Consider the following 25,724-nt stretch of genomic DNA (forward strand, 5'->3'; position numbering starts at 1 on the left):
GCACCCCTCTGCATGTTCAAAATCCAGGTGTATCATATGGGTCTGGCGCGTATTGACAGAGTCTGCGGCCTGACCTTTTGTACCGATGGACAGGCTCTCTCTGTCTTAGCAAATATGACGCCGGAGGCCCAAATCCGGAAGTCCCGCCCCCAAATCTGGCCTCCATCATTTTCGCACAGGGTGGGGTGGTGGGTGGAATGGGGGTGGTGGTGGGTGGAACGGGGGGTGGTGGTGGTTGGAACGGGGGTGGTGGTGGATGGAATGGGGGGTGGTGGGTGGAATGGGGGTGGGTTGCCCTTTGCACATCCCTGGTTCACAGAGGCAGCTGCATATGTTGAAGTGCAAATGCATTCAGTCAGATTCAATATTGGCTAGTGGGGTATCCAAAACATGACTTTAGACCCATCGGGGGAAAGTATAAAGTTAGCGGAGTTCTTTGGAGAGGCAAGTTACCCTTTTCAAAAGGTCTAAGGGAGAGGTCAAATGCCCTTTGGGATTGTTTACAGAAGACGTGAATGTGCATAAAAAATGCAGGAACTGTCACAGGCGATGTCAAGCTATCAAGGCATTTAAATCTTCTGGCCTTTAAATTTAAAACAAATGCAGTTGCAGGTTAATTAAAAAGTGCTTGCTATTTCATTCCATTTGTTAACTTAAGCCTGAGGGCTATAATTATGGCATTTATGCTGCATGACTGATTTCACAATGGATCATTATCACTGTGGGGTGCCTGTCAGTTCACAGTTTGATTGAAAGTTCCAAGTGTTTATACAGCCTTTGATGTGGGACTGAATACAAATATTTGTTGCTTGACTTAAGTAGTTGAAGGATGGATTTTTATCAATGAGAGTGTTTTTTTTTAACAGTGAAGTCATAGATAAACACACAACTTTATTTTATTTCCTCTCAGCGTGGGTCCTGATATCTGCCCATGGTGCATACAGAGTGAGTTGGCATAGAGGGTGTAGGGGAAAAGGATGGTGGGTGGGAGGGTCATGGGTTGGCACCAAGTTGGCAGGGGGCTATAAAGGGCCATCAGGCATGGGTGGAGGGGCATAGGTTAGATGGAGGGTACAAGGGGCCATGCAGACTGGTGGGGGGGCATGAGGCAGCATGGGTTGGCATGGGTCATGGGGAGTGAGAGACGAGTGAGGGGATGAGGGTGTTTTTTGTTTTGTTTGGCAGCAGGGTCAAAGTGCCGGATCACTGAGACCAGTCTTTCACCTAGCTCCCCTCTATACCTGGCAGCCCCTGTGCTGTCTCCAAACTGTTTCCGGAGTTTGCAGGCCCAACTCCCATTAGTCCCCCCACCCCCGCCAACCTCCGCCACACCACCCCCCCACCCCCCACCTCCCCCCACCGAAACAAAAATCAGGTCTTCAGGGGCTGTTTTACGGGAGTCGGGTTCACGGAGCCGGGAATTCTCGCAACTCTGCGCTCCCTACCCAGGAGCGGAAGTTCAGGCCTGGGTCTTACCAAGAGCCTGAAGTGCTTAATCGAAGTACCATAGAGCTTTTTAAACAGTCAACCTAGCCTGTGACAAATGTCACTGTTAATTATGCTGTGAAGTCTGTTTCCTAAAAGCTTGTTTCCATATACCACTTTATTTGTGGATAAACCCTTATCATTGGCTTAGCCTGTGTGATATTTTCTATCACCAGGGTTGCCAATAGGCATCCAATTATTCAACAGTCAATGAATTACTGTCCATAAAGGACAGCACATCATTAGGAAACGTTTGTCAAATTATTCATTTAAGAAAATGTGTTGTGAAAACCCAAACTGTAATCATGATATAGCACATTGCAGTTGCAATATAAAAACAAAATCCAACCAAAATGCTTCAGAAATTGGGTTAACCCTTATTGGAGTGTCATAACGCAAACTGTGATCCCTCTTAAAAAAAAACTGAATGTCTTGCATTTATATAACACCTTTCATGAACTTAGGGCATCCCAAAATGCTTTACAACCGATGTAAATTTTGGATGGCTACATGACAGAAAATTCAGACACCAGTAAGGCAATTCACAGGTAAGAGCACAGCACAGAACCAATAGTATAACCCAGGTTTGCTAGCTCCAACCTCTCAAATTAGACCTCCGGGCAGAATTGTCCCAGATTTGCACTAAGTGCGGTAGCGGTTGGGAAAAAGGACATATTACCCGCCGGCTGCAATGGCGGCTTTTCGCGCCGTATCATCCCAATCCCGCCTCATTAATCATGCATTCCCAGGAAACACACCGTTTCATTGACGGGCGGGCCCTCATTTACCCGCCACACCGTCACCTCGCTGCTTCCTCAAGCCGGGCGCCATATTTAAAGTGCAGCCACGCGCACACCTCTCAGCGCTTCCAGCCCAGTACTGCTGCAATGAAGACATGGCCCTGAAAGGCAAGGAGATTGCAGCTTCCGATTCAGTTACACATCCCTGGAACGCCTTCTGGACACCATGGAGGCCCATCGCAATGTCCTCAACCAATTCCCTTTTAAAAGTTATTATTGAATCTGCTTCCACCGCCCTTTCAGGCAGCGCGTTTGAGATCACATCAACTAACTGTGTAAAAAAAACATCTGCCCTCTGACTCTTTTTCCAATTAGTTTAAATCTGTGTCCTTCTGGTTACTGACGGTCCTGCCAATGGGAACTGTTTCTCTTTATTCACTCTATCAATACCTCCCAGAATTTTGAACATCTCTATTCAATCTCACTTTAACCTTCTCAGCTCTAAGGAGAACAATCCCAGCTTCTCCAAACCCCTCCACAAAACTGAAGTTACTCATCCCACCAATCGTACTGCCGGCTCAGCTGGACCTGGCCTGGTGCCCAGGCAAGTGGGAGTGTGTCTCACCTGATAGGTGCAGCCTCGTCTCCTTTGTCCAGCCATTCCTGTGGTGGGATTATGTACATGCACCACAATCCCCAGTTGTAGCCATGGGCTGCATTGGCATATTGCTGCACTTCAAAGGTGTTATATTTTATGTTGTCTATGGCTGGCAATATGATGCGAGTGTGATCTTCCTTGATCCTACTCAAGACCGGTTGGACCCTGCAGAGAAAATGGAAGGGTACAGATCAGATTCATCACTACCAGTTTATAACCACATTGCTCTGTGCCTTTGTTATCCCCAGACTTGTGTGTTCCGATGCTCAACTGGCTGTAAATGTCAGCTCATCCAAAACTCATCCCAACTTGCACCAAGTCACATTCAGCTCTGGCCCCCATGCACACTGATATACCTTGACTTCCAGTCTGGCAATACCTTGACTTTAAAATTCTCATCCTTGTTTTCAAATCCCTCTATAGCCTTACCCCTTCCCATCTCTTCAACTCCTTAGGTACAGAAGCAGTTCACATCCATGCGCAGCAAGGCCTGGACGATATCCAGGCTTGGGCTGATAAGTGACAAGTAACATTTGTGCCACACAAGTGCCTGGCAATGGCCATCTTCAACAAGAGAGAATATAACCATCGCCCCTTGTTATTCAATGGCATTACCATCACTGAATCCCCCACTATCAACAGCCTGGGGGTTACCATTGACCAGAAACTGAACTGGACTAGCCACATAAATACTGTGGCTAAAAGAGCAGGTCAAAGTCTGGGAATTCTGTGGGAAGCAACTCACCTCCTGACTCCCCAAAGCCTGTCCACCATCTACAAGGCACAAGGCAGGAGTGTGATGGAATACTCTCCACTTGCCTGGATGAGTGCAGCTCCAACAACACTCAGGAAGCTTGACACCATCCAGGACAAAGCAGCCTGCTTGATTGGCACCCCATCCACCAACTTAAGCATTTACTCCCCCCGCCGACCACTTACACAGTAGCGGCAGTGTGTATCATCTACAAGATACACTGCAGCAACTCACCAAGGCTCCTTCAACAGCACCTTCCAAACCTGCATCCTCTACCATCTAGAAGGACAAGGGCAGCAGGTAGATGGGAACACCACCACCTGGAAGTTCCCCTCCAAGCCACTCACCATCCTGACTTGGAAATATATCACCGTTCCTTCACTGTCGCTGGATCACAAACCTGGAATTCCCTCCCTAACAGCACTGTGGGTGTACCTACAGTACATGGACTGCAGCGGCTCAAGAAGGCAGCTTACCACCACCTTCTCAAGGGCAATTAGGGATGGGCAACAAATTATGCACCTCCATGAAAAAGTAAAAGATATCTCCATAACATCATCCTGCCCTATAACCCTCTGAGATATCTGTGCAGCTCCAATTTATTTTAATCATTCCACCATTGGTGGCTGTGCCTTTAGCTGCTTGGGGTCTTTGATCTGGAACTCCCTCTTTCTCTATTTTCCTCCTTTAAATCGTTCTTTGAAACCTCTCTTTGACCAAGCTGTTGGTCACCTGCCCTAATATCTCCTTACGTGGCTCAGTTTGCATTGGAACATAAAACTCTGCAGGCCCAAAGCACTGGAGCCACAATATCTGCAGGCTCTTAACAGACCAATCCACAAGCAAAGTCTCAACTCTAATCTCCAGCCTGAGTACAAATTGACCATTTCATGAAGTCAATCTGTACTTGGGTAAAGAGACAGACACCAATATTTCACTATTAGAATACAACTAATCCTTTTAACACAGCCATAGCCACTGATTTTACAGTACCAGCAATGCAGGAGAGTTATTGGCATCGTTTAAACATACCAAGCCTCAAGATCAAAATATTGCATGAAGCACCTGTTTAGTTGCAATGCTGATCTCCAATTTTTTGTCTTCCTGATTTCCATGCAAGGGTTTTCCTGCACTGGGGTTTAGTTGGGAGCAATGGTGCTTTTTGAACAAGATGGAGACACCACAAGAGCTCCTGGTGTTATCACAGGATAGAGCAGGCAAGGAGCTCATGTGTCAAAGCCCAGAGAGATTTGGGACGCCCTGAGGTTGTGAAGGGTGCTATCTAAATGTTGATTTTATCAACAGTGATCTGAAGAATGATGAAGGTAGGAGAAATGCTCATTTTGGGTAGAATTTTCAAGGGTCTGTGGAGGCAGGGGTTTGGGGGGGATGGCGGTGGGGCGGAGGGGAGGGGGGTTGTGGGTTGGGTTGCAGTGGAGGGTCCAAAAAAATTGGGAGGGGGATCCCATCAGCCCGGCTCTGCACTATGTCTCCGGCTCCATGGAATTCTGCAGGAGGCAGGGTGATAGCGGGACTGGTTGACTGACCGGCCCAGTGAGTAGCTTGAGGGCTTAATTAAGGGCCCCCCTCCTGATGCTGTCTGGATTTTCCAGCTGGCAATATGGGATACCTGTCGAACTAGGAGACTGTCAGTGAAATGGTGGAGGGTTCTCAGCGTTAGGTTGGGTTGCCATTGGAGACGGTGGCTTGATTCAATGAAGAAGACAGCCAATGAATGGCTGCATCCACATCAGTGCCCGTTCAGGTGGGGGCTTTCGTCCTTCTATCCGATGGTCCTAACCCCTTTTGGTCCATTTGTGTCCGGTGACCAGAAATGGGAGGTCCCCTCGCACCTCCTTACCTCCTTCAGCAGTGTCCACTTCTGACGGTGGAACTGTCGGACATTTCAGTGCTGGGTGGCCTCCTATTGGCTCCTCACCCTCAGGAACCCATCCACAATCCTTAATCGGACAGGGCTCCTGGGCACAGACCCATAATTGGCTGCCTCCTTCAAAATTTCCCACGAGATTCCAGCACTGGTGTTTCTGGATTCATCCTGACAGCAGAATCTGGACACAGGAATGAGAGTTCTGCCCATTAACAGTCAGGGAGTCCACGGAAATAGGCTTTCCTGCTCCCACATAGTATTGTTGCGTGTGGATGGGTCTACTAAGAGCCTGCAGATATTGTGGCTCCAGTGCTTTGCGCCTGCTGACTTCATTGTTCCAACGCAAACTGAGCCACAAAAGAAGATATTAGGGCAGATGACCAAAATCTTGGTCAAAGGGAGAGGTTTCAAAGAGCTTAAAGGAGGAAATAGAGAGATAGGGATGCGGAGAGGTTTAGGGAGGGAATTCCATAGCTTAGGGCCCAGGTAGCTGAAGGCACAGCCACCAATGGTAGAACGATTAAAATCAGGGATGTACTTAGGTAAAGTGACAGAGGCTAATACTTCACTACTTTTTATTCGAATACAACACTTACTGGTCTGATGTCACATTCCCTTTAAAACAGCGCAGCCACTGATTTGACAGTACCATCAATTCGACAGAGTTATTAGCATGTTTATACTCTAGGGTATGGTGTTCTGGACCTCATCAAATCCCAAATACAGATAAGACAGTTTAAACCTTTGTTTCCAATCCATTTTTATTTGTAAATTGACCCATTTCCCATATTAAAGGTAAACACACCCTACGGGCAATTTAACCTGTTTTTTTCACTAATGAGGAAAATACTTTTTAATTAAAACAATTAGTAAAAGCAGCTGCTAATTCAATAGAAATAATTTCTAAAATTCAATGTTTAAGCAGACCTGATTTAGTGTGTTTTTATAATCTAAACATACAATTAGTTCTAAATCAGGAAAATATTTTGAGTAATTATTTAAAAACAACTTGCAGGCAGAAATGTGCCGACTGTTTAAACATCCCAGAGCTTTCTCAATCAAACCTCTGCAAATTGCACCTTTTAAAAAATGTGACAGATCATGTAGACTCAATGTTATATTTTGTTTTGTAACCACCTGCCCGAATAATCTCAAAAGAAGCAAATTGTTCAGTGGGGAAAGGAGAGTTTAAGATTTGCAGTTAGAGCGTAAATACTGGCTTAAAATAAAATCTCAACAGCCCACATAATGCAGGAGGAAGGATAAAAGGTAGAAAATTAAATAGCTCAAAGTAATCTGAAGAGCAACTCTCTTCAATTCTCTAATCCACCAACTAAATGCAGAAAGGCCTCCATTTATATAGCACCTTTCACCACCTCAGGATGTCCCAAAATGCTTTACAGTCAATGAAGTACTTCTGAATTTTTGGCAGTACTGGAATGTAAGAAATGTTGTATATTTTGTATCTTGGATCTACGCAGAGATGACACTGGCTTCTATGTGTTTGTCAGGTTTTAGTCACAGTGCTTTAAAATGTCTACTCCAGACTCTACAGCTTCAGCTCTAGCTTCCACCTCTTCTGACAGTTTTGTTTACTTTTCTCTGAGTCCACATGCAGGCTTAACCAATCAGGCATAGTGAGCATCAATTGTAAATAGACTCTCAGACTCAAACACAGAACAAATGAACACTATATGAAATGCAGCAGTCATTGTGTGCACATCCAACTCTCTGCAATAGCAATGTGATAAAGAGCAGGTAATCTGTTTTTGCAAAGTTGATTGTGGGATAAATATTGATTGAGATTCTGGGGAGAAATTCCCTGCTCTACTTCAAAATGGGATGCCATGGGATCACTTAAATCCACCTGAGATGCCGATGAGGTCTTGGTTCAACATCTCAGCTGAAAGAGGGTACCTCTGACAGTGCAGTGCTCTCTCTCAGTCTTGGCCTGGGCTTTTGTGCTTAGTTAGCCTTAGCCATTTGTGTGCAGTTCTGGTCACCTAACTACAGGAAGGATATCAGTAAGATTGAGAGAGTGCAGAGAAGATTTACTAGGATGTTGCCGGGTCTTCAGGAGTTGAGTTACAGGGAAAGATTAAACAGGTTAGGACTTTATTCCTTGGAGCGTAGAAGAATGAGAGGAGATTTGATAGAAGTTTACAAAATTATGAGGGGTATAGACAGAGTAAATGCGAGTAGGCTCTTTCCACTTAGATTAGGAGAGATAAACATGAGAGGACATGGCTTTAGGGTGAAAGGGGAAAGGTTTAGGGGGAACATTAGGGGGAACTTCTTCACTCAGAGAGTGGTGAGAGTGTGGAACGAGCTACCATCTGACGTGGTAAATGCGGGCTCACTCTTAAGTCTTAAGAATAAATTGGATAGATACATGGATGGGAGAGGTCTGGAGGGTTATGGACTGGGTGCAGGTCAAGGGGACTAGTGGAATAATATTTCGGCACAGACTAGAAGGGCCGAATGGCCTGTTTTTCTGTGCTGTAGTGTTCTATGGTTCTATGGTTCTGTGGGGTGGGACACAAACCCACAATCTACTCACTCTGAGACAGGAGTGCTACTCACACTGGGCCACAGCTGACACCACGGCCAGCATTTTACTAGCCGCGGGAGGTAGGCTGGGAGGTGGGAGGGGGTGGGGGGGGTTGTGGTGGACGGTAAGATTGCAGGGAAACACATTGGACCAGCTCCCTGACATGGGGAGGGATTTTTCCAGCCCCATCCGCTGCCGGGATTGTCCATTCCTGGCGAAGGCCATCGGGCTTTGGGCTGGGCCGCTGAATCTCCCACGACGACGGGGTCCCGTTGATGACAAGGCCGGAAAACTCCGGCCACGCTCTCGCCATCGAGCGTTTTACTGCTGGCGGGAAGCGGAGAGGCTGCCCGCTCCGAGGAGGCGGACAAACAATTTCCATAATTAAAGGCCTCATCAGTGGCAACTGTATGGTGCAGTCAGCATTTTGCACATGACAGGGTGGGCGCCCCCTGCCCTGGGAGTGGGGGGTGATATCAGGTTTTATTGAATAAAGAGGAGGCTGTGGGCAAGGGAAGCAGTCCCCATGGTTCCAGTGATTCCCCCGGGTGGTGGTTCCCCCCCCCCAGCTCTGTCTTCAGCCCTTTAAGGGGGCCGACAGCACCAGAGGCCCTGCCCACAGTGGACGGCCGGCCCACAAATCACCAATGAAGTATCCACCTGTGGTAAAATTGCCACGTGGGTCCCGCTGCCTGCCAGTGCAGGCTGGGCCCCCTGCCTTTTACCCTGACGTTGGGGCCCTAACTCCCCTCACAAAATTCAGCCCCCGATATACGATAAGGGAATTCCAAACCATAACCTAGCTTTTCAAACTGCAATGTCGACATTAAACAATAAGAGTCACCGGCGATTCGGAAAACACAAACCAGCATGTTGGGACCTGGAGGGAAAACGCAGCACATTCAGCACTTCGAGTGGGTTTTAATGAGTCTACATGGAGTTTGTACAGGTTGTTTCCATGGAAGCTGGTTGTATCGTTTGACCTATCAAAAGCCGCCTGTCAGCGCGATGGGGACAGGTGCTGCTGAAGCTCCTCAGAAGCTGAGATAATGGTGCAAGAACTGAACAATGCTTTGGGATCTAGTAATACAAAGACTAACACAAACCAAAATATTGTGGATGCTGGAAATCTGAAATAAAAACAGAAAACGCTGGAGATACTCAAAAGGTCAGGCAGCATCTGAGGGGGGGTGGAGAGAAACAGATTTAACGGGCAGGATTTTCCCGTTGGCAAGCAGGGGGCAGGACCCGCTCGCCGACGCGTAAAATGACGTGGGATGACGTCGGGCGCCCCATTTAAATTTTCCGGTAGGTGGGGACTCAGTAGAATCAGCTACGCGCCCGCCAACCTGTCAATGTCCAATTGAGGCCATTGACAAAGTTGTTAAACTAACTAATGGACCTGCCCGTCCAACCTTAAAGTTGTCGGGCAGGCCGGGAGCCCTGGCGGGAATTAGAAAAAGCATCAAACCCTCATCCACGGGCGGGATGAAGCTTCGTGTAGGTTTTAAAAAATTTTAATAAAGTTTTTGTAAAAATTATGGGCATGTCCCAACTCATGTGACATTGTCACAGGAGGGGACATGTTAGGGAAATTTTATTATTCTATTTGGAGCTTTTTTACATTTAGAGCCAATCTCCCTGAGGCTGCACTTAGCCTCAGGGAGATGAGTGTGCTCTTTCGTGTGTTCTTGATTTTGGGATTCCCCCCCCCTCCCCCTCCCACCCGCACAGGGAGAGCACACAGCGCTTCTGTGCGGACATCATGCTGAGCTGGCCCGCCCACGTAAAATGGCGCCGCGCCCCCAATTGGGGGTGCCGATCGGAAGCGTGCCTGTGCGCGCCCGCCCTTCAACTTCGTCCCCCGATGGGGGGAAAATTCAGCCCAATGAGTTAAGTGTTAATGACTTAAATTAACAAGCTAACAGAGTTAAGTGTCGATGAACAAAGGGACCTGGGCGTTCTTGTTCATAAGACACTGAAAGCTAACATGCAGGTGCAACAAGAATTTAGGAAGGTAAATGGTATGTGAGCCTTTCATTGCAAGATGACTTGAATACAGGAGTAAGGAAGTCTTGCTGCAGTTGTATAGAGCCTTGGTGAGATTACACCTGGAGTATTGTGAGCAGTGTTGCTTTCATTACCTAAGGAAGGATATACTGGCCATAGAGGGAGAGTAACGAAGGTTCACCAGACTAATTGGTGGGATGGCAGGATTGTCATATGAGGAGAAATTGAGGGGACTGGGCCTGTATTCTCTAGAGTTTCAAAGAATGAGAGGTGATGTCATTGAAATGCACAAAATTCTCACAGGGCTCGACAGGGTAGATGCAGGAAGGATGTTTCCCCTGGCTGGGGGTCTAGAACCAGGCGTGTGCCACTTAGGACCAAGATGAAGAGTAATGCCTTCAGCCAGAGGGTGTTGAATCTTTGAAACTCTCTACCCCAGAGGGGTGTGGAGGCTCAATCATTGAGTATGTCTAAAGCAGAGGTTTATAGATTTCTATTTACCAATGACATTAAGGAATAGGGGATAATGCAGATAGATGGCATTGAGGTAGAAGATCAGCCATGATCTGTTTGAATGACGGAACAGGCTCGAGGGGCTGAATGGCCTACTCCTGCTCCTATGTTTCAGGTTGATGACCTTCACCAAAACTGGCTAAGGTAGAGATGTTACAAGTTTTGAGCAAGTACAGGGGTAGGGAAAGATGGGCAAGGGATGAAAGTATAAAAGGGGAGGTCTGTGATAGGGTGGTGGGCAGGAGAGATTAAATGACAAAAGGAATGATGGTGCAAGGCAAGCCAGGGTGGTGATGGGACAAGTAAAGAAACAAAAGATGGCGCTAGAGGTGATGTAAGAAGGAAAAACAGAATTAAAACAGCTGATGTCCTTCCCCTGCCCCTGTTTTGTTTAAAACTTGTTACATCTATAACTTTTTCTAGTTCTGATAGGTCATCAACCTGAAGAATTAACTCTGGTTGGAAACTTATGGAGCTCAGCCCAGTATTCATAATGAGGTCATCTGTGAACTGTGTAAACAGAAACAGAAGGCTAATCATTTGTTTCTCCATTTGGCCTTATTATGAATGCTTGGCTGAGCTCCAAGACTCTCAAATGGATCAGCTTGACAGGGTGTCTGTTTTCACAGGCTGGGATGTTTTGTTTGACATATTTATGATGCTACAATAAGTTATTCTTTCCTTGAACTCTTTCTTTCAATGTCTGTATGTCTATTTAGACAAGATTAAGAGATGTGAAGTGAGAGAAAGCTACTGTTATTGATACAAGAATGGCTCTGTCTGATTGACGCATTTATAGCATTGCAAGATCAGCAGTTTTTTCAAGTAGATTTCTGAATGGGTGTTTTTTTCAATCAAGTGCATTTCAAGACATGCCATTGATATTATAAGGCTCATTGGTTCTATACTGCATAGTGGATAAGTGGGCATGAGGATGCGGGGGGCATGGAAGGGGCATGGGGAGTACATAAGGGATGGTGATGGGGTGTGAGGGGCGAGGGATAGAGGGCCTAACATCGTTTAATACAACTGGGCCGAAGTCTCGCAGAACTGAGGAAGGCCTTCTAATAAGCCCGCCTCAGCACTCGCCTGCCTCCGTCGCCATTTCCAAACTGCCCTCCAGTGACGGTGGGCTTGACTCCATTCTGCCCTGAAAACATGGCAGACGGGGGATCTAAGAAAGGACACAGGTCTGCTCAGTCCAGAAATTTCCTGACTCGAGTTGCCTGCCTCAAGGGCAAAAATCTGGCCCCAGGTCTCAAACTGCTATTGGGAGATGGGCAATAATAGCACAACAAATATTGTCTGCCATTACTTAATTCATGGTTTCCAAAGCAACATAAAGTGTAAGCACGTCTTTAAATATCAAAATTGAGCAACTGCTGGACTGGCATTAAGTGGTGAGATGGCACGGTGCCACCATTGACTAATCATGGTTGATTGTAAAGGAACCATGTTCCATTAGCTATCAAAACACTTCCTCTTATACAACAGCAATATTGATTACCTTATTTCCATTGCTGCCAATAAGTGGAATGTGTTGAGGATGAGCAGTTCACACAATGTCCAGGTTTTTTTTTCATTCATTCACCCACAGGATGTGGGCACCATTGTCTCGGCCAGCACTTTTATTGACCATCCCTAACTGCCCTTGAGAAGGTAGCGGTGAGCTGTCTCTTGAACAGCTGGAGTCCATGTGGTGTAGGTACACCCACAGTGCTGTTAGGGAGGGAGTTCCAGGATTTTGACCCAGCGACAGTGAAGGAACAGCGATATATTTCCAAGTCAGGATGGTGAGTGGCCTGGAGGGGAGCTTCCAGGTGGTGGTGTTCCCATGCATCTGCTGCCCTTGTCCTTCTAGATGGTAGTAGTCGTAGATTTGGAAGATGCTGGTGAGTTGCTTGGTGATGTGAAGCCATTGTTATCAAGTGCAAAAAGTCTCTGAATGCAGCAACAAAGCACCCATTTGTTTAGAATTTAGTTCAATCAGAGATCCAAAACCCTGTCTTACCTGTCAACATCTTTGTCTACATTAGTTACAGAGTGACCGCATCAGTGGATGCACACTTTAGAAGGGAGGCCTCAAGTTCACCCTCTGTCGACAGATTCTATCCAGACTACTCTCAGCTCTTTGTCATGTTAAACTCCAGAACTCTGTAGACATAAATGGGCAAGATGTAGCCCAACTGTTTGTCAAAAGTTGGAATTTCCTGGTTGTGATCTGGAATGTACTGCCTGGAAAGTTGGGGCCCGAGGTGCAATTTTCAAAAGGGAATTGGATAACTACCTGAAGGGGTAAAATGTGGGGAAATGGCAGGGGAGTGGAATTGGCTGGATAGCTTTACCAAAGGGCCAGCAGAGGTCTGATGTGCTGAATTGCCTCCCGTGCCACATGATTCTATGACCTTATAATTAAGGGTTATTACATGAACAGTGCTAATATTTATTTATGAATTTTGTGTTTAGCCGTCTTAATGGTGAGGGGGTTCACTGAATTCCTTGCTTCGGACACCATGAGTTAAACTGCTTGGGATTGAGATCACCCCTTACAAAAGTGTCGCTTCTGCAAGTAATCATCAGGCCAGCAGGCTCTCCTAGGCTAGTTTCGATTGCCCAACGGGGGGTCAGAGGCGAATTTCCAAGATTTCTTCCCCCCTCACACCAAATTGACCTCTGGTTTTTATTGTCGTTTTACACCTCTCCAAGGGGGTCACCTGGTTAGTGTGGAGCGTAGAAGTACATGAAGCATCACAATGAGATCCTTTCCCTATTGTTCACATCTTCATAAAGAGCAGCTGAGAATGAGCAAGACCCTTGATGGAATACCCATAGAATGACACAACTTACCAGCCCACATTGAATTCTACGTGAGCATCAAAAAACCCAACCACTGGTGCTGTGGCTACCATCCAGCCTTGTATTCTGGCTCGAATCAGCCCTTCCCTCTTGCTGTTGCGAACTATTTTTACAAGCCCGGGGTATCTCTTGTTGATATACTGGTCCAGATTGAATTTCAGTTCCACTAAAACAGCAGAAAACAAGGTCTCTTTATTAGAAACTGGGACTGAGTTAGCTACGCTTTTCATGCATTCATGTGAAACCAATTAGTCTTTCAACAACCCGAACTTCAGTCTTTCTCAATCGTTTGTCCTTTTCAGGCCATCATTGAATATTTGAGACGGGGGTGGAATCAGGAAGTTACACCCAATTCATGTGACCATTTTGCTGATGTTTAAATTTCCTGTCAATCTAGTTAGCATGCACTAAAAGATAAACGTCGGTGTAATCTCATGGAAATCACAACAATTAACCTGAGCCCCACAGACAGCACAGAAACAGGAAGTGAGAGAGATAGACAGAGGGAGTGACAGTGAGGTCAAGACAATTATGGAGATAGCGGGCATCACTGGCAAGGCCAGCATTTGTTGCCCATCCCTAATTGCCCTTGAACTGAGGGGCTTGCTAGGTCACTGGAGTCACACACAGGCCAGACTAGGTAATGATGGCAGATTTCATTCCCTAAAGGACATTAGTGAACCAGGTGGGGTTTTACAACAATCGACGATAGTTGTCATGGTCACCATTACTGAGACTAGCTTTATATTCCAGATTTATTAATTGAATATACATCCCACCAGCTGCCATGATGGGATTTGAACCCATGCCCCCAGAGCATTGATATAGGACTCCAGATTACTAATTCATTGACATTACCACTACAACAATAGTGAAAGAGAGACAGAGCTAGGGAGACAGATAGAGAGACAGTGAGTGTGTGAGAGAAAGAGAGAGACAGGCAGGGAAGTATTGAAATAGTGGTAGGAACACTTTCATTCCTAAATTGGCAAAGGAACAGAATTAGCCTATCCCATTGGATTACTACGAATTAATCGCACTATTTTCTTTCTGCCACCATGAAAATATTTGCCAACATGATGCCTTTAAAACTGAAACTAAAACCTAGGATGACACACAGAGTGGGTGTCTGTACCACCGCCCCCCCCACCCCCCAATACAATAGCCAGTCCTCCAGGTTTGTGCTGGAGTCTCTAGAATGTAGAGAGTGATCTCTAAGGCACAGCTGTGAGCAAAACACCCAGGGGGAAAATCAACAAAGCAAAAAATTGTGTGATTGCTAAGGTTTGCTCCATTGCTTATTAACTATAGAGAAACACTGGAGATGGGAAGACAGACTGTCTGACAGAAACTGAGAACCATTCCTCTGTCTGCTTCTCACTCGGCTGTGTGAAGGTGGGGAGCCACGAGGATGGACATGTTGGTGATCAATGGCAGGAGCAGGACAGTGGGCAATGGAACATCATGTGATGGAACTTCCAGGAATACGCCCAACCAGAACTGGCAATCTTAGACCCCGCCCCCAAACTCCTGTGACCCCCGACTGATCAGTTAACACTATGCAGCAGAGTAAAATCTCAACCTCCCCCAAACCTCCAGGGAGAGGCATTAAGAAGAGGGAATTTAGAGAGACAGGTTCTTGCATCCCTCTTTGTATCTGGCTTATTCAAGGCTGGTGGAGACCAGGGATTTAACTGGCCAAGACCTCATGATTGGATTTGCATACAGCAGGAGAACTTAAACAAAATAAATTAAATGGGAGGATGTTTAATATTTATAAATGGATATGTAGCAAGAGGTAAATGTCATTTGGCTTGGTCACAAGTCTAAGAATCTGTGCCAAAGAAGAGTCATATTGGACTCGAAACATTAACTCTGTTTCTCTCTCCACAGGTTCTCCAGACCTGCTGAGTATTTCCAGCACTTTCTGTTCTTATCTAAGATTCTGTACTGGCTGTAATGAGGCATAGCAGGAAGAACATCATGGAACCAAGGACGATGGGATTGAATGCAATTTATTCTTTGAGAGGAGCATTGTGTAGCTCAGATTTTATCCTTACCACTGTCACTGTTGTCATCGACAAGAATGATCTCTTTGAGGAGATGTGGAGGCGTGTGATTGACGACACTGTGCACTGATCGCAGGATGACTGACAAAGCCTCATTCACAAAGATGAAGACCACGGCGATCTGAGGGAGGTTGCTCTGGTACGTCATCTGTTTACACCTTGAAACCAACAAAAACCAGAAACAAAGAAGGTTGGTATGGTGCCTGATTAAATGGCAGCTCTGTTTTACCACTGATGTAAATGTAGAGCAGAAACTAAAATAGTACATTCAGATGGTTTAGTCAGATAACTGCGTCAGAAGTAAGAGAGTGTAAAAAGCGGCAATTCATCATAACGCACTAATATTGACCATCAACAATTATAACCTATTTTCTTTTGGGAGACCTCAAGATTCGAGATCATTCTATTATTTTATGAACTTATATATCCCACCTACAAGATGCACTGCAGCAACTCACCAATGCATCTTCCAAACCCACGACCACTATCATCTAGAAGGACAAGGGCAGCAGATAGATGGGAACACCACCACCTGGAAGTTCCCCTCCAAGCCACTCACCATCCTGACTTGGAAATATATCGGCCGTCCCTTCACTGTCGCTGGTTCAAAATCCTGGAACTCCCTCCCTAACAGCACTGTGAGTGTACCCACACCACATGGACTGCAGCGGTTCAAGAAGGCAGCTCACCACCACCTTCTTAAGGGCAGCTAAAGATGGGCAATAACCTTCCCAGCGATGCCCACATCCTATGAATGAACTAAAAAGAGCTTCGTGTTCATGTTGAGGCTTGTGGGATGAATGATTTTCTCACTTCTGATCCGCTCAACGTAAGCCAGCTCTAGAAACAATGGACATACAATGACAAAGAAGCCAATCAGCCCCTCATCCCTCTAGTGATGCCAGCACTTCTCATCCCATTTTTCTGCTCTCTCCTTGTATCCTTTCCTCACAGACAACATATTAACGTTCTTTCTACTTTGACTCCAGTAGTGTGCCTCTGTTCAGTATTAGATACTCTCTCCTCAATGCCCAAGCCTAATTGCAGAGCCATTTTGCAATTTAACAAAAATGAGCAAGCCATCTGGTTCAAACTATTAAAGCTTTTACTATCTATTCACAGTGACTTGATTTTCCAATGAGCTGGTTTAAAATTTGTGGTAACCATTCTGTGTTGACAGAGAAGCCTTACCATCTGATCTGTACCATTATAAATACTTCCAGTTCCCACTCCAGTCAATCTTAAGGGCTCACTGTGTACGACTGGCCTGCTTACTATTGATTTGTGTCCCCTGTACTGTTGTAAGGAACATTTTAATCCTAGAAAATGGTTCATCTTCAAGGACTAAGAACATTCTGGAAGAATTTGTGTTTTTTAAAAGACACTGTCCCTTAAAGGGTTAACGCGAGGGCTCTGGTTGCTGCTGTTCCTGGAAAAGACAGCATTTTACGGGAAAAGGTAATTGAGTAGTTTTAAAGAAGCTGGAAACCTCGTGACCCCAGTGGACTGTTTACAAAAGGGTCACACGGTGGTTTATGGCTTTGAAAAGAAACCACGTCTGGGAAACGGTGTTTAAAAGCCGGTCGGCTGGTTTTGCTTTGGAGGGAACAAGAAGAACCAACTGCTTGTGTAAAGAGGACAACAATTCCTGAAGCTTCAGACCCAGATGAAAACAAAACATGAACGGAAGTTGCGCTGAAGTCGCTCTACGTTGTAAAATTGACTGACTGACTGCAAGTTTTTCGCGAAGTCTGTCTGAAACCTAGTGCAAGAGTCATCGATTGTTTCACAGGTCAGTGCTGAGAAACCAAACATATAACCCAGAAACCACTCGATCATCAATCCTTTTCCCTTGAACCATTAACTTTTAACCTTTTGGTAGAATTCCTCTATTTTATTTTATTGGTGTGTGTGTTTGTGTGTGTGTGTGTGTGTGTTGGTGTGTTTGTGTGTGTGTTGGTGTGTTTGTGTGTTTGTGTGTGTTGGTGTGTTTTTGTGTGTTTGTGTGTGTGTGTGTGTGTGTTTGTGTATGTGTGTTTGTGTGTGTGTGTGTGTTGGTGTGTGTGTTTGTGTTTGTGTGTGTGTGTGTGTGTGTATGTGTGCTTGTGTGTGTTGGTGTGTGTGTTGGTGTGTTGGTTTGTGTTTGTGTGTGTGTGTTGGTGTGTTTGTGTGCTTGTGTGTGTTGGTGTGTGTGTGTGTTTGTGTGTTGGTGTTTGTGTGTGTTGGTGTGTGTGTTGGTGTGTGTTTGTGTGTGTGTGTGTTGGTGTGTGTGTTTGTTTGTGTGTGTATTGGTGTGTGTGTTTGTGTGTGTGTTTGTGTTTGTGTGTGTGTTTGTGTGTGTGTGTGTGTGTATTAGGGTATTTAGAAAGAGTAATTATTATACTTTCATATTTCATACTGTATGTTAAAAGCTTTGCCTTCTAATTGACAAGTCCGGTTTTATAATAAACTATTAATCTTATTGTTTATTAAAGAAACCCGGGCATCGAGTAGTCATTCTGAGATTAGTAGGTAAAGCATATATTTGGCCGTATATTTAATTATATGTTGCAACCTGTGTAGTAGTGGGATTAGAGACAGACAGTGCATCCCTCCCATCCCAGCCATAATAATGTCTAGCTCTAGGCTGTGGTCTATTATTCACTGAGGTCATGAAAAGCGTCATATAAATGCAAGTTCATTCATTCATTTGGCACATAGTTCAGCAACTCCGAATGCTCAGCAGAAACAAAAATCCCACAACACTCAAAATCCAGCCCTCTTCTGTCCATCATCACTACTGAGAGATCTAAAGATCATTTCCTCTTGTCCGGAAAGGTACAAAGAACTCCACTGACAGATTAGAAACCCATCTGTATCAATCACACAACAGCAGTTGTTAGCGACATATACACTTGGCTTGTGTGAAAACTCAGATAAAAGTTGGCAGATTCCTTTGAAGCAAAATGGAAGCCAAACAACAATCAAGACGAGCAACAAACGTTCACTGAGTGCAAGAAGCTTCAGTTAAAGAAAATGCCAGATGTAGAGATTTACCACAACATTTACTCTCTCCTCCCCATCCAAGTCTTAAACCCACTGCCATTTCCCAGTTTAACAGGATGAGCAAGCTTTCTTACTTTATTGACAATTAACTGATTTGGCATTGACAGAGAAGTCTTACCAAAGAATTTTAAAATTCCCATTTGTGAATTTCAAATCTGCTGCAGCCTCCCTATCTCTGTAACCTCCTCCAGCCCTCAAAACCCTCCCTATCTCTGTAACCTCCACCAGCCCCTACACCCCTCCCTATCTCTGTAACCTCCTCCAGCCCTCAAAACTCTCCCTATCTCTGTAACCTCCTCCAGCCCTCAAAACCCTCCCTATCTCTGTAACCTCCTCCAGCCCTCAAAACCCTCCCTATCTCTGTAACCTCCTCCAGCCCTCCACACCTCCCTATCTCTGTAACCTCCTCCAGCCCCCACAACCCTCCCTATCTCTGTAACCTCCTCCAGCCCTCCACACCTCCCTATCTCTGTAACCTCCTCCAGCCCTCCACACCTCCCTATCTCTGTAACCTCCTCCAGCCCTCAAAACTCTCCCTATCTCTGTAACCTCCACCAGCCCCTACACCCCTCCCTATCTCTGTAACCTCCTCAAGCCCTCAAAACCCTCCCTATCTCTGTAACCTCCTCCAGCCCCACACCCCTCCCTATCTCTGTAACCTCCTCTAGCCTCACACCCCTCCCTGTCTCTGTAACCTCCTCCAGGCCCCACACCCCTCCCTATCTCTGTAACCACCTCCAGCCCCTACACCCCTCCCTATCTCTGTAACCTCTTCCAGCCCCTACACACCCCTCAATATCTCTGTAACCTCCTCCAGCCCCACACCCCTTCCTATCTCTGTAACCTCCTCCAGCCCCACACCCCTCCCTATCTCTGTAACCTCCTCCAGCCCCTACACCCCTCCCTATCTCTGTAACCTCCTCCAGCCCTCAAAACCCTCCCTATCTCTGTAACCTCCACCAGCCCCTACACCCCTCCCTATCTCTGTAACCTCCTCCAGCCCTCAAAACCCTCCCTATCTCTGTAACCTCCTCCAGCCCCACACCCCTCCCTATCTCTGTAACCTCCTCCAGCCCTCCACTCCCTCCCTATCTCTGTAATCTCTTCCAGCCTCTACACAACCCTCCCTATCTCTGTAACCTCCTCCAGCCCTCCACCCCTCCCTATCTCTGTAACCTCTTCCAGCCTCTACACACCCCTCCCTATCTCTGTAACCTCCTCCAGCCCTCCACCCCTCCCTATCTCTGTAACCTCCTCCAGCCCTCCACCCCTCCCTATCTCTGTAACCTCCTCCAGCCCCAACACCCCTCTCTATCTCTGTAAACCCCTCCAGGCCCCACAACCCTCCCTGTCTCTGTAACCTCCTCTAGCCCCACACCTCTCTCTATCTCTGTAACCTCTTCCAGCCCCTACATCCCCCTCCCTATCTCTGTAACCTCCTCCAGGCCCCACAACCCTCCCTGTCTATGTAATCTCCTCCAGGCCCCACAACCCTCCCTGTCTCTGTAACCTCCTCCAGCCCCACAAGCCTCCCTATCTCTGTTACCTCCTCCAACCCACATAACCCCCCCCATCTCTGTAACCTCCTCCAGCCCCCACAACCTCCCTATCTCTGTAACCTCCTCCAGCCCCTACAACATCCCCATTTCTGTAACCTCCTCCAGCCCCTACAACCCTCCCTATCTCTGTAACCTCCTCCAGCCCCTACGACCTTCCCTATCTCTGTAACCTCCTCCAGTCCCTTCAACTCCGCCTATCTCTGTAGCCTCCTCCAACCCCTACAACCTTGGGAGAAATCGGCACTCCTCCAATTCCAGCCTCTTGAGCATCCCCCCGCCCCCTGATTTTCATCGCCCCACCATTGTCAGCCGTCCTTTCCTCTGCCTGGAACCTGAGCTCTGGAATCCTCTCCTCAAACCTCTCCACCTCTCTCTCTCTCCCTCTTTCATGTTGTTCCTCGAAACCTACTTCTTTGACCTCACTCTTGTTGACCTGTCCCAATACATCTTTATCTAGCTCGGCGTCAAATTTGTGTGTGACTGCCCTCTTACCGGTCACCTTAAAGCTGTGTCCCTTCTGCTACTGGGAATGGTTTCTCCATATTTCCTCTATCCAAACCCTTCCCGCACAGTCAATCCTCTCAGAGGAAGCTGCCTATTCTTTCCTAAGGAAACAAAACACGCTGAATATTGGAAGTAACATACTGACTCACACATAACTGGTGTTAGAGCATCTGTTTTGTTGCTTTCTTCCTCTTTCAGAGACTTTTCACGTAATAATGGGGCAGCTGCTCACTGTAAGTTTTGCTTCAAGTCTTCGGAGCTCAGGTCTAATTAGTCCCTCAATGAAGCTAATGTTAAAAATCAACCACTCAGCAGCACAAACCATGAATCTGCAATCAGTCAGCCCCCAGCACGTTTGTGAAATGGTTTGAAATTATGCTCCCACGTTTATTATTATTTTCTCTGAATGCACCAATAGGAGGAGCAGGTGTTTCCATTTGGTTAACTGAGGATAAAACCAAAACAGTGTTTAAGCTCAGACAAAGGGTAAGCGTTTCCGCTTGTAGGGGAGTCCGGAACCGGGGCCATAATCACTAGATCGTCACTAATAAATCCCATGAAGAATTCAGGAGAAACTTCTTTACCCAGAGAGAGGTGACAATGTGGAACTTGCTCCCACAGGGACTGGTTGAGATGCACAGTGTGGATACATTTAAGGGGAAGCTCGATGAGGGAGGTTATTAAAAATTAGGAAGACTGAAGCCAATGTCTTCAGTCCCTGTTCCAAACTCGATTGCCTAACTACCAACTCCATCCCTCTCTCTACAAAAAAACTATGTCTTGTTTTATTCGTTCTTGGGATGTGAGCATTGCTGGAAAGGCCAGCATTTATTGCCCATCTCTAATTGCCCCTTGAGAAGGTGGTGGTGAGCTGCCTTCTTGAACCGCTGCAGTCCATATGGTGTAGGTACACCCACCGTGCTGTTAGGAAGGGAGTTAGGAAAGGATTTTGACCCAGCGACAGTGAAGGAACAGCGATAAATTTCCAAGTCAGGAGGGGAACTTCCGGGTGGTGGTGTTCCTATCTATCTGCTGCCCTTGTCCTTCTAGATGGTAGCGGTCGTGGGTTTGGAAGGTGCTGTCGAAGGAGCCTTGGTGAATTCCTGCAATGCATCTTGTAGATGGTACACACTGCTGCTACTGTGCATTGGTGGTGGAGGGAGTGAATGTTTGTGGATGTGGTGCCAATCAAGCGGCCTGCTTTGTCCTGGACGGTGTCCAGCTTCTGGAGCGTTGTGGGAGCTGCACTCATCCAGGCAAGTGGGGAGTATTCCATCACATTCCTGACTTGTCCCTTGTCGATGGTGGACAGGCTTTGGGGATTCAGGAGGTGAGTTACACATTGCAGGATTCCTAGCCTCTGACCTGCTCTTGTAGCCACAGTATTTATATGGCTAGTCCAGTTCAGTTTCTGGTCAATGGTAATCCCCAGGATGTTGATAGTGGTTTCAGCGATGGTAATGCCATTGAATGTCAAGGGGCATTAGATTTTCTCTTGTTGGAGATGGTCGTTGCCTGACATTTGTGTGGCGTGAATGTTACTTGCCACTTGTCAGCCCAAGCCTGGATGTTGTCCAGGTCTTGCTGCATTTGGACATGGACTGCTTCAGTATCTGAGGAGTCACGAATGGTGCTGAACATTGTGCAATCATCAGCGAATATCCCCAATTCTGATCTTATGATGGAAGAAAGGTCATTGATGAAGCAGCTGAAGATGTTTGGGCCGAGGACACTACCCTGAGGAACTCCTGCAGTGATGTCCTGGAGCTGAGATTTCACAAAAGGCTCAGGCTTCCGCTAAGCAGCAGATTGAGGCTCGGAACTTTCAAGGGGCCATTTGTTGAGAGTGAGCAAGGGGCTTCAGGCTTTTGCACCCCAATCCTCCCAGCACAATGCCCCACCCCAACCCCCCACCCCAATTCCTCCCCACCCCAATCCTCCCACCCCAATCCCCCAACCCCAATCCTCCCCCACCCCAATCCTCCCCACCCCAATCCCCCCCACCCCAATCCTCCCACCCCAATCCTCCCCACCCCAATCCCCCCCACCCCAATCCTCCCCACCCCAATCCCCCCCACCTCAATCCCTCCACCCCAACCCCCCACCCCAATCCCCCACCCCAACCCTCCACCCCAATCCCCCCCACCCCATCCCTCCACCCCAATCCCCCCCACCCCAATCCCTCCACCCCATTCCTCCCCACCCCAATCCCTCCACCAATCCTCCCCACCCAATTCTCCCCACCCCAATCCTCCCACCCCAATCCTCCCCACCCCAATCCTCCCACCCCAATCCCCCCCACCCCAATCTCCCCCACCCCAATCCCTCCACCCCAATCCCTCCACCCCAATCCCTCCACCCCAATCCCCCCCACCCCAATCCCTCCACCCCAATCCCCCCACCCCAATCCCTCCACCCCAATCCCCCCCACCCCAATCCTCCCCACCCCAATTCCCCCCCCCCCAATCCTCCCCACCCCAATCCCCCCCACCCCAATCCCTCCACCCCAACCCCCCACCACAATCCCCCCACTATCCTCCCCACTCCAATCCCCCCCACCCCAATCCCTCCACCCCAAACCCCCCACCCCAATCCTCCTTCCACAATCCCCCCCACCCCAATCCCCCCCACCCCAATCCTTCCCACCCCAATCCCCCCCACCCCAATCCCTCCACCCCAAACCCCCCACCCCAATCCCCCCCACCCCAATCCCTCCACCCCAAACCCCCCACCCCAATCCCCCCCACCCCAATCCCTCCACCCCAATCCTCCCCCACCCCAATCCACCCCCACCCCAATCTCCCCCACCCCAATCCCTCCACCCCAATCCCTCCACCCCAATCCCTCCCACCCCAATCCCCCCACCCCAATCCCTCCACCCAATCCCCCCCACCCCAATCCCTCCACCCCAATCCCCCCCACCCCAATCCTCCCCACCCCAATTCCCCCACCCCAATCCTCCCCACCCAATCCCCCCCACCCCAATCCCTCCACCCCAACCCCCCACCTCAATCCCCCCACCCCAATCCTCCCCACTCCAATCCCCCCCACCCCAATCCCTCCACCCCAAACCCCCCACCCCAATCCTCCTTCCACAATCCCCCCCACCCCAATCCCCCCCACCCCAATCCTTCCCACCCCAATCCCCCCCACCCCAATCCCTCCACCCCAAACCCCCCACCCCAATCCCCCCCACCCCAATCCCTCCACCCCAAACCCCCCACCCCAATCCCCCCCACCCCAATCCCTCACCCCAATCCCTCCACCCCAATCCTCCCCACCCCAATCCCTCCACCCCAAACCCCCCCACCCCAATCCCTCCACCCCAAACCCCCCCACCCCAATCCCTCCACCCCAATCCCCCCCACCCCAATCCCTCCACCCCAAACCCCCCCACCCCAATCCCTCCACCCCAAACCCCCCCACCCCAATCCCTCCACCCCAATCCCCCCCACCCCAATCCCTCCACCCCAAACCCCCCCACCCCAATCCCTCCACCCCAATCCCCCCCACCCCAATCCCCCCCACCCCAATCCCTCCACCCCAAACCCCCCACCCCACCATCCCCCCCACCCCAATCCCTCCACCCCAAACCCCCCACCCCAATCCCCCCCACCCCAATCCCTCCACCCCAATCCTCCCCACCCCAATCCCTCCACCCCAATCCTCCCCACCCCAATCCTCCCACGACAATCCCCCCCACCCCAATCCTCCCTACCACAATCCCCCCCACCGTTTCCCATTCGTTCTATTGGACTACGAATTGATGAACCACCCCAGCCCCCTTACCAATCTCAAATGCCTTCACTGGCCCTACAGCCGTTCCCAGTCCTGGGCAGCAGGAGTTGGGAGATTCGTGTTTGAGAAACCTTTTAAAAATTTGTTCCCATATCAATGATCATTTGCTGCTAATGCAGAGCTGGTAAGAATCAGGGGACCCTGTTAAGCTATTAAGAATCGATTACACTGTGGTGGAATAAGAGCAGCTTTTTAACTGTTTCTCCGATGGATTTTCTATCCATGTATTTTCTCCTCTGACAATTCCGGTCTGTTTTAATTAATTAGGAATCCTCACAGTTCGATTGGTGTCATTAACTAGGAAACCCTTACAGTTGGCGAGCTGAGCTGGAGATGCCATCAGGGAGGAAGATATTTGTGTGTATTTTCATTCACTTATGCATGTGGTTTGAAAAGGGTTCAGTTTTAAACAAATTAATAAGATAACTTGCTGTATGGGAGACAGCAAATTCTTCCCCAAAAACAGCGTTCCAGGTGCACACGGGGGGCACTGGTTTGATTTCAAAGCCCCGGGGTTGTACCTATCTTCCTTTCATCAGATAACCTGGGTCACTGTCAGCCAGGCTCAGCAGGTCTTTAGTCTCAGCAGGTCCTTACCGCCAAGTCAGAAGGTTGTTGGTTCAAGGCCCACTCCAGAGACTTGAATACAAAAATTAAGGCTGACACTTCAGTGCGGTACTGAGGCAGTGCTACACAGTCAGAGGTGCTAGCTTTTAGGCGAGATGTTAAATTGAGGCCTTGTCTGCCCTCTCAGGTGGATGTAAAAGATTCCATGGCACTATTTCAAAGAAGAATATGGGAGTTGTCCTGACAACATTTATCCCTCAACCAACATCACTAAAGCAGAATGTTTTTTTTCTCTTTATTCTTTCACAGGATGTGGGTGTCAGAGGCAAGGCCAGCATTTGTTTGCCCATCCCTGACTGTCCTTGAACTGAGTGGCTTGCTAGGCCATTGCAGAGGGCCGTTAAGGGTCAACCACATTGCTGTGGGTCTGGAGTCACATGTAGGCCCAGACCAGGTAAGGACGGCAGATTTTCCTTCCCTAAAGGGACATTAGTGAATCAGATGGGTTTTTTAAATGACAATCAGTGACAGTTTCATGGTCACTCTTACTGAGAGTAGCTTTATAATTCCAGATTTATTAACCGAACTTAAATTCCACCAGCTGCCATGATGGGATTTGGACCCATCTCCCCAGCGCATTACGCTGGGTGTCCGGATTACTAGTGCAGCGACAATACTACTACGCCACCATCTGCCCTACTGAGCTGTTCATTAGCACATTACTGTT

General features: G+C 48.0%; 1 protein-coding gene across 1 annotated transcript in view; it reads right to left on the reverse strand.

Moving 5' to 3' along the window:
- Positions 1-25,724, reverse strand: part of galnt9 (polypeptide N-acetylgalactosaminyltransferase 9) — a 262,098-nt gene that overhangs the window by 182,790 nt on the left and 53,584 nt on the right. The window contains exons 3-5 of the mRNA XM_078552894.1: positions 15,516-15,682; positions 13,447-13,621; positions 2,851-3,048 (exon numbers count right to left, since the gene is read on the reverse strand). Coding sequence (XP_078409020.1) covers positions 2,851-3,048; positions 13,447-13,621; positions 15,516-15,682 — 540 coding nt within the window. The remainder of the gene's footprint in view (positions 1-2,850; positions 3,049-13,446; positions 13,622-15,515; positions 15,683-25,724) is intronic.

This window comes from Cetorhinus maximus, chromosome 12 (assembly GCF_964194155.1).
Source record: "Cetorhinus maximus chromosome 12, sCetMax3.hap1.1, whole genome shotgun sequence".
Lineage (NCBI taxonomy): Eukaryota > Metazoa > Chordata > Chondrichthyes > Lamniformes > Cetorhinidae > Cetorhinus > Cetorhinus maximus.